This window comes from Tupaia chinensis, unplaced genomic scaffold (genome assembly GCF_000334495.1).
Source record: "Tupaia chinensis unplaced genomic scaffold, TupChi_1.0 Scaffold141231_1, whole genome shotgun sequence".
In the NCBI taxonomy this organism is placed as follows: domain Eukaryota; kingdom Metazoa; phylum Chordata; class Mammalia; order Scandentia; family Tupaiidae; genus Tupaia; species Tupaia belangeri.
In genome coordinates this window covers 1,538,106-1,548,136 of record NW_006201094.1, presented here as the reverse complement: position 1 = coordinate 1,548,136, position 10,031 = coordinate 1,538,106, and the positions used below count along the sequence as shown (strand labels likewise).

The following is a 10,031-nucleotide window of genomic DNA, read 5'->3' as shown; positions in this document are numbered from 1 at the left end:
AGGACGTGAACCGCGGTCGACTACGTGGGAGTCCAGCGACATAGCCATTACGCTAATTGCTGGTTCCCAACTTTGTAATATATTTTGAAGTTGGGTAGTGAGATAACTCCTAACCTATTCTTTTGGCACAGTATTGCCTTGGTGATACAGGGTCTTTTATGATTCTGGACAAATTTTATATATTTTTTTCTATTTCTGTGAAGAATGTCACAGGCAATGGGTTGGAATTGCATTGAATATGTAAATTAATGACATTTTGATTATATTTGTCCTTCCAATCCAAGAACACTAGATATCCTTCCATTTTTTAATTTCATATTCAATTTCTTTTTTCAGTTTTTTATAGTTTTCCTTGTAGAGGCCTTTTACCTCTTTGGTTAGGTTTTTCTTAGGTATCTTATTTACTTTGTGGCTATTGTAAATGGAATTGCTTTCTTCAATTCTATCTCGGTCTGTTCATATGAATATTTTTAAATCTCTCCATAGTTATTGCCAAATTGCCCTGCAGAAGGTCTGCATCAATTTATATTCTCACAATCAGTGTATGAGAAGGTATATTTCATCAGTCCCTTATATATAATTGAATAGCCTTTGCCTATTTAATATGCAGGAAAAGGGAATTTGTTGTATGTCTGCTCTTCTAGAATTCCCTATATGACTTAAATTTGGATTTATTGTTTTGTTCCCTCAGTTCGTAACATACTTCATTTGTCCATTTTTTTCTGATGTGAGGCCAAAGAAGTTGCACTGTATTTCTGAATTCTTCGTTTTCTTTTGTTCTTAAAGATAAAACTTTTACTTACTTTGTAGTGAACCTTAATGGTGCCTACCCCAAGCTGGTGCCTTTCAGACCTGCAGGACGGCTGGTCTCCCCACCTCTGTTACTTTCTGTGATTTTCAACATTCTCCTCAGCCTGGCCATGCACATCGTGGGCTTCATCCTGGTTCAGAGGCAGCCTTGGTATTCCATGGACATGCGCAGGTATGTCATTGCCTCATTTCATTTTTTTTACATTTACAATTTTATTTCATCTTTCTTGACATTTGCACATAGGTATGATCATTGCCTCATTTCATTTTTTTATACATTTACAATTTTATTTCATCTTTTTTGACATTTGCACATCTATGTTTATTTGGCATTATTTTATTTATTATATTATTATTATTATTATTGTTTTATATTCAGTTGCTATACATCATTTAGCTTGTATAGAGAATTTACCCAACATTAAATACACCTCACACCAGTCCAGTTGAGAATACTGTACACATCAACAGGTAATAAACTATTTCTGTGTCCCACAACGTCTCACCTTTCTATTTTTTCTCCCTAATTTCCTTCCCTATGCTCTTCCCCTCTCCTATCTTCTTTTAACATTGTCTCCAGTATCCATAGCTATGTTCAATGCTTTTATGCCCTTCAGTCTTTCAGTCTCTACCATACAGTGCAGACAGTCGGCATATGTTAAGTGGAGATATACAGTACCTCAATTTCAATCTCTCATGTTCTAATTTCTATCAAACATCATCTGACCAATATTATAGAAAGCAAATAGGTAGTCCCTCTGTCAAAGATTTGGGCTTCTTTAATTCTTTTGAGCAAATTTCCATTGATTGCTTCTTCTCTGTAGCATAGTTTGATGTATCATTTGATATATCATTATCATAATCTTTTATATGTATAAATGACCATGGATTATAGTTACCTGGGCAACTTCAGTTTCAACAGTCCAGGTTAAATTAAGTAATATCCTAGTGAGAAAGTTGAAGTATTTCCTTTTACTTTCAAAAGTATTTCCCTGATGGATGATAAATAATATGGTCATCCAACTCCTAAATGATCAGAGATGTTATGCCACTCAAGGGGGGAATTATGACTTATTCATCTTTGCCATATATCCTTAATCAACATGATGAATAAACAGTTTGTTGAATGAATAACTGGTAGAATACACCTGTCTGTCTGTGCCTTTTCTTTCTCTTTATTTTTCAGTGTATTTCTCACCAAAGTGTAGGCAATTATGGAAGGATTCAATGCTTCCTCTAACTACTGTATTGCCTGAAGTGGTGTAGATACAAATGCTTTATCAGGGCTTCTCATTTACCTTATCAACTTCTTTGGTTTTCTTTTTAGTGCCTGCACAGTGCAAAATGAAAGCATTTCAAAGTTAACAACTTCTCCACCTGCTCCAGAAAAAAATGGAAGTAACAGTGCCTTCACAAGTTTTGAGAACACCACTATATGGTTCTTGGGAACAATCAACTGCATTGTGGTGGCTCTTACATTCTCTAAAGGAAAACCATTTAGGCAGCCCACCTATAAAAACTGTGAGTATAATTGAACTGGATCAGAGGTGAGAGGTCAGAGAGGAGAACAGACATTCCAGAACTCTGTAAATCGTAGTACAGCCTCATTCTCTTGTTCTTTCTCTTCTCTTCAAAACTATGTTAAATACCCAGGCATATTCCTCTCCCTCTTCCTTTACCAGAAATTTGTCTTTAGGTGTAGTTTCTTGGAATCACTCCAAATTGAGAAGACCAATTTGTTTCTCTACTTGTCAGTATTTGTCAGAATTCATCTTGGAAGAGGTTGGTGGGGGAAGGGTCACAGCACTCAGTTGGAACCTGTCTCCTGCTGTGCCTAAGATGGCATTGTGCGGTGGCAGCCTGGGAATGGCTCCAACAAGAGCAACCCATTATGGAAGATTATGGAAGACTGTGGTGGCTTGTGGCCCCCTGCTTTCTTACATCTGAGGTGGGGACATGTGTCAGGAAGAGAAGTGGGTAACCTGTTCAGTCTCTGGGATGCTTATTTGTACATTATCATTACCTCCTAAATGGGAAAATGCAGAAGCACAAATGGAATAATTATTTTCTTAAAAAATCGTTCAGAGAAAATGATCTTGTCCTTTTCCTTCTTGGGATGAGGAAGTAAACTGACCTACACCAGATTGCAATTTTCAAAAACTGGTTTATTTACAGTCTTCATTTTTTTCCACATAAGGATTTGAGGCAGATGATTTATATGAAAGGAATTCAGATACTTGAATGTCTTCAAGGCCTTTATTGAAAATGATTTTTTTATGTTAGCCATATCATTTTTATTAATTGAAACTTAAAACACGTACTTGAAAATTTCCATTCGCTTCAGGGACACGCATAGATGTAGCAGAGGTGAGATCTATTGCATAGAAATGAATACGTTTCATCTACTATGCTGGTTTGGATATATTGATGGATATGAAATAAATTCAATCAGTGTTAATCGAGACTATGTCTGCCAATAGAGCTGACACTTGGCACTCCGATTGCTCACAGTGAAAGCTTGTGTTCTTATTTCCCCAGATACATTTGTCCTTGTGCTCATCATACAGCTGGGTGTGTGCCTGTTCATTCTGTTTGCTGATATCCCAGAATTACACAGGCGTTTGGATGTAAGTCTCCTCTCTGGGACATTACGGCATGTGTCAGTGACGTGGTCCCCTGACTTCAAACACCAGGTCACAGTTGCCATTGATGTGGGTTATCGACACCAATTTTTGGGGGAGGGGATTGCAGAGTTAAAAAGAATGCTGAACACACTCACGTTTTTTAAACCTGTTTAGGAAATAAAATTCTATCCGGCTTTGATTTCTTGAAAGTAAAGACAGCCTTTGAAACGTATTGAATATGTTTCTTTAAAAAGATTCCCTGTAAGATTGGAAAAAAAATCTATGTACTTATACATTTTCTGTTTCAAATGTGAGGGGATTTTCTCCTGATTGTTTCTTGCTTCTGCTTTGAAGCTGTTTAATACAATCTTACCTATGACACTTTTGGGGGTTAATTCTTAAATCTATATTTAAATTTTTGTGCCCTTTCAAAAACATGTTTTTTCTGTATGTTCATACTTAATGTCAGCAATAGTTAGGTTCAAAGAGTTATACTTGCATTCTCTTCTGTTTTGAAATATTGAGACAATTTGAAACCAGAAAAGATATAGAAATTTTACATATTCAACCAAGAGAGAAAAACATATATTTTGATTCTGCCAAACTATCCTTCTTGGAACTAAAATTTAATCATTGTTAAAGGGTTGGTCCTTTAGAACAATAAATGTGATATAGAGGAGATGGTGAAAGGAGCTGAGTTTTTTTTTTTTTTTTATTTTGACCATCCACTTGCCTCTCCATTTCAAAGATGGGTTCCATGAGGGCCAAGACCATAATTTGTTTTTGTATTACAATGCCTTGCACAGTGTACATCACAAAATAACAAAGGAACAGCTGACTGAGCAAAGGTCAGTCCTAGTGCATTCCAAATCAGGGAGTACGTAGTGCATTCCAAGTCAACAATACCTTCATGTCCCACAGTGACGGTCCATACACTAAATAGCATCTACCTTCTTTATGTTTATAATTGCATTACTGTGCTTAGCAGTGTAATGATCATTGCCATTCACTGTCTGTACGAATTAGATGAAGTACTCACGGAAATATATAGAACTTGCCCACTAGTCTTCGGAGTTAAAACTTCTTAATCCTACAGAGAGATGTTGGGTTTAATCTTACTTTTTAATATATGATGACTTCCACAGAGAGGCTGGGTCCTTTGGTCTAACAAACGAAGGATCATAATGGACTTAGAAATAACCTGTTTGGAGTCATTGTCAGCATGACAAGGAATTGTTGTTCATCTTAAAACTAATTATTTCTCAGGGCCAGCAGGTGTGCACTGATTAAAGCACTCAACTCCCATGTGGCTGATCTCAATTCCAGTCCAAGACCTGACAGCTTGAAATTCATACTGGGTGCATGTGTGTGTGTGTGTGCCCAAAATTCAGAGAGGAAAACAGAGAAGAAATTGCATTGTGGCCATCCTCCCTGGGGTGGGGGAGGGTGATTTATCTCTTTCTATTGTCTCTCCAGCAAGTACAAGTACTCTATAGCAAAAATCTCTAAAAACAAGTTTTCTCATATTATTACATCAAATATACATTAATTTGAGAATTAATTTGAGAAAATATAGACTATACAAGCAAGGAAAATTATAATATTATTCACTATATTCTTTCCTCTTTTATAGTTTATATATTATGTTCATTGATTTATGAAGTTTAAGTGGAGTCATGCTGTTTTAGAACCTAGAAACTCTTCACTTTTAAAAAATGTATTATTATTATTATTATTATTAGAGAGATTTTTGCTATAGGGCACATGCGTTCACTGGAGAGACAGAAAGTGAGAAATTACCTCCGAGGGATGAGCACACCACAATCCCTTTTCCTCCTATTCTCCTCTCGAGATTTTAGGCATGCATGCACATGTGCCTAGCGTGAGTTTGAAGCTACCAGGTCTGGGACTTGAACCACGGTCGACCATGTGAGAGTTCAGCAATGTAACCATTACACCATCTGCTGGCCCATTTAAAAAATGCATTTTTTAGATAGGGGATACATTTGCTTGATTTAAAAATCCCAAAGATAGGCAGGACCTTTATGGGATACAGAAACGGATGATTATCTGTTGATGGTAATGTGTATGACATCTTCAACTGCACTGGTGTGAAATGTATTCGTGTTGGCTAAATGTACTTTACAAGTGGTAGTGATGTACAGTGATCAAATGTATAAAACAACAACAACAAAGTATGCTATAAAGTAAAGGTACCTCCCCCATTCTTGTTCCCCAGTCACTAGTCCCCTCAGTTTATTTTACATATCTTGGGAATTTGTGTGTGTGTGTGTGCGCACACACATATAACACTTTACTTACATTCTTCTCTCACATTTTTACACAATAGTAGAAGATTGTCACATTTGGTTAAGTCTTCCAAGATGTAGGCGCTCAGGTGGGGTGAGTTATGCAAATGACCTAACTGAGGAAATGCCTGAGGGGTGGAAGGGAGGAAGCAGAAGGAGCAGGTGGAGAAAGTTACCCTACTGAGATACAGGTTGGACGCCTCTTAAAGGGACAGGGAAGGAAGGAGGCTGGATGAGCAGAGTCTCAGAGGTCAGTGCAGTGCTAAGAAAGCAAGCCAGCGTTGCCCCAGATCTCAGGAATGATTAGAATCCATGTTGTCCTCATTTATTGGCTATGAGCAGCCCTTGAAAGGTACGGTTTCAGGGTGGTTGGGGTGGCAAATCCTGACTGCAGTCGTTTTGGCAAAATGTGCTCTCATGTGAAAGGAAGCAAGGTGCAAGACTGTGGTTAGAGCAGCTCATGAAAATGTTCCACTAGGATCTCCCTCTGCTGAGAAGACAAATGAGGGATGCCTAACGACTGCATTCAGAATTGGCCACCCCAACCCCCGAAGCCAAAACTTCCAAGGGCTGCTCATAGCCAATAAATGAAGACAGCATGGAGTCTAATAAGATATGTATGATAGACATACATATTACATATATAAGATATATATATGCACACATATATATTATGCAAGAAATCTTCAAAAAGTTTGTGGAAATGGAATTAAAGTATGAGTTTATTTGGGAATGGAGTTATTTTTGAAATCTCTGCAGAGTTTTTTCATACCACCATTTCCATGAAGTTCTTGATGAACTTCATTTAGGTTATTTCCAAGATTTTACTAATATGAGCAAAGCTGCGATAAAATAACCAAGTACTTATAGCTTTTTAGATATGTGCAGGTATATCTCTGGGTTAAATTCCCACAAGTAGATTTAAATTTGTAATTTTGATAGCCCTGTTCTCCGGAGGGTTGCAACAGTTTTTATTCCTACCAGTAAATGAGGCAATGCTTTCCTCTCATGATTTCCAAGCAAAGCATTAATTTACAAGGCAATACTAGATTGGACTTGTCTTCTTGTCTTTTTTTCACTCATTCATTCATTCAGCACACATGCACACGAGGCACTGTGCCTAGGAGGGGCTGGGGAACGCACACTACCTGCCAAGATGGATTTCAGCCCCACACGCTCGTTTGGCAAGTACCTTGTGATGGATGGCATAGCCTTTGCAACTGTGCGCATAGTTCCGTGGGTGAAACCCCGACCCAGTGCTGAAAAGAGAGAAGAGTGCAACGCTGTCCGCTGTCCTTGTGGAGGCTTGACACTTGTGCCTCAGACTCTCCTGGGAATAAAGCCACAGTCTTATGTTCGAAACAAAACAAGCAAATGTAAAGGACTTTACTATATTTTTATTGCAAAGTGGCCAGACTTATTTTAGGAAACAGACATTACAAAGAAACAACAACAGAAAAAATAAAGGAAAGTAAGATAAAAGGAAAAGAGCAACAACCATAACCCCAAATAATGGGATCAGTGAGTAAATTATTCCATACTCTTTTTTGTGCATGAATACGTAGAAATGACATACCAACACTTCAGATATACATATATATGTATATACAATGTGTATATATACATAATGTAAATATAGCATCCATGTATATACCGACATATACATTACATATGAGAGTTATAACCTGTGAACACGTGCAATGTGAGCATTTCCCCAGAATATAGCTGTCTTCGTACTAACTGTGCTTGGTCATCTCCCACCAGCTGCTCTGCACGCCTGTCTTGTGGAGGGTCTACATCGTCGTCATGCTCAGCTCCAATTTCATTGTGTCCCTTGTCGTGGAGGTGAGTGCCCTCAGGCTGCTGATCACTGTGCATGTGTTGCCAGGGGACCTCTGGGAGTCTGAGGAAGAACAGTTTAGCTGACAAGGGCTCAACAGCACGAGGGCTCTCTTTTTTCACTCCATGAGCGGTGGGTGCTTCCCTCTGATGGTTTCCAAGCAGAGTTTTCCTATCTGTAAAGTGGGGTTGGAATAATGGAGGTCCTAAGGTCCTTTCACTTCCAAAATATCCAAATAGAGACCCAATCAAATTCATTTCTGAAATTGAGATAGGATTTGTATAAAATTCACCATAATGAGGTATACAAGTCAGTGATTTGGGGTATATTCACTGAGTTGTGCAATTATCAACAGTAATTAATTCTAGAATATTTTTATTACCCCCAAAGAAATCCTGTTCTCATTAGAATTTGCTCCTATCCCATCTCCTCTCTTCTCCTACCTCCTGGCAACCACTAATACACTTTCTGTCTCTATGGAGTTGCCTATTTAGGACACTTCACACAAATTGAATCATACAATATGTGGCCTTTGTGTCTGGCTTCTTTCACTTAAATTATTTTTTACTTTTAGAGATGGGAAATGAGATTCGCAGTGTGCTTTTCAGCTCTTATTCTTCAGTTCCTATTTGTTCTATTCCCTCTGTGAAATGAACTCATGCTCCACTTTCTTTATCTACATGACACTTTCTCTTCTCAGTGCCATTAGATATAATATCCATTCTCCAAAGCCCCCTGTTGGGCCAGGGGCACCCCCAAAATTGCATCTGTGAGAAAGGAGAGGTGCAATGCAGGATTCTGTCCGTCCCTCTTCCTGTCCAAGTATGAAACTGGAATTGTTCCAGGAAACAGGGTCTCACCATGGGCTGTGAGCACCCATGGCCTCAGCTTCCTACGGCAGCATGTAGGCAGGAGTGCAATGAACAGACTTAGTGCACAGACTAAAGTGGGCATAGGATCGGCACAGATCAGGGCACAGAACGAGGGTATTGGAGCTTCCCTCTAGGCTAAGTCAAAGCATCCCAAGCTTGAGTGGGCATCAGAATCACCTGCGAGTTTGTTAAGACACAGATTTAAAAAAATTATTATTTACATTTAATCACATACAGCTTTACAATGTACAACATGACTTTTCCTAGCTTCAGTAAGTGCATATCAGTCAAGACAAAGACATTATCATATACATTATCATCAGCAAATAACTTTTCATTTTTGGGTCAATTAAACATATTTTTCCTTGTTCCCCTCCCTCCATTCCCCTATTACCCACCCCGTATTACCCTTCTCCCTACTTTCTCAAGTAGCTCCAGTTGCTCTCCCTGGTATTATACCTTCTAATATTTCTGTTTCTGCTATAGAGCATTGACATTTGATATATATTGAGTAGGGACATACAGTCTCATTCATAGTCTGACTTGCTTTGCTTAGCATTAAGTCTTCCATATTTACCCTCTCTGTATCAAATGTCAGGGTCTCATTGTTTTTTTATGGCTGAGTAGTATTCCATAGAGTACATATGCCACATTTTTTCAATCCTCTCTTCTATTTTTGGACATTTGGTTTGATTCCATGTCCTAGCTAAATAATGCTGCAATAAACATGGATGTGCAAGGGTTTTTCTAATTGGGGTTTTCCTACCCTTTGGGTAAGTATCTCAGAGTGAAATTATTTGTAGATTTCTGAAGAATCTCTACATTGTTCTCTACAGTGGTTATTCTAATTTACATCCCCACTAACAGTGTAGGAGAGTTCCCTTTTCACCACAGCCTCACCAGCACTTATCATTCTTTATTATTATTTTTTTAATTCTAGCCATTCTGACTGGTGTTAAGTGATATCTCATTGTGGCTTTGATTTGCATTTACCTTCTCAGAGATGCCAAGTGTGTTTTCATATGTTTTTTGGCTGTTCATATGTCTTCCTAGGAGTATTGTCTGTTCAGCTAATTTTTTCTTCTTTTGCTTGGATTGATTCTTTTTTGCAGGTAAGCTACTTGAGTTCCCTGTATATTTCTAGTTATCAGTCCCTTATTTGAGGTATAGTTTTCAAACGTATTCCCGCACTCTGGGGGGTGTCTTCTTACTCTAATTATAGTTTCTTCTGCTGTACCTTAGTTTCTCAGCCTAATACAGTCCCATTTGTTTATCTTGGGGACTATTGCCTGAAGACACAGATTTTTAAGTCTGATCCCCAATGTGTCTGATTCAGTAGATTTGGAGTATGTGCAAGAGTTTGCATTTCTAACAGGTTGCCAGGTGATTCTGATGTGACGGGTTTAGGGACCATACTTTGAGAAGTTCTATGTTAAATAATATGGCCTCCAAAGTAACCAGATTGATAAGAGAGTATTAAAGTGGGTGTCTTTAGACTGAGTTGCAGAAAGATGGTCATTGTTTTATATATATATATATAGTATTGCTTTTTAAAAAAATATTTAACATAGAACTT

At 38.1% G+C, this 10,031-nt stretch overlaps 1 protein-coding gene across 1 annotated transcript in view; it reads left to right on the top strand.

Moving 5' to 3' along the window:
- The window catches only part of ATP13A4 (ATPase 13A4), a 168,342-nt gene that overhangs the window by 151,879 nt on the left and 6,432 nt on the right, over positions 1-10,031 (top strand). The window contains exons 26-29 of the mRNA XM_027766130.1: positions 811-982; positions 2,138-2,331; positions 3,349-3,437; positions 7,508-7,588. Coding sequence (XP_027621931.1) covers positions 811-982; positions 2,138-2,331; positions 3,349-3,437; positions 7,508-7,588 — 536 coding nt within the window. The remainder of the gene's footprint in view (positions 1-810; positions 983-2,137; positions 2,332-3,348; positions 3,438-7,507; positions 7,589-10,031) is intronic.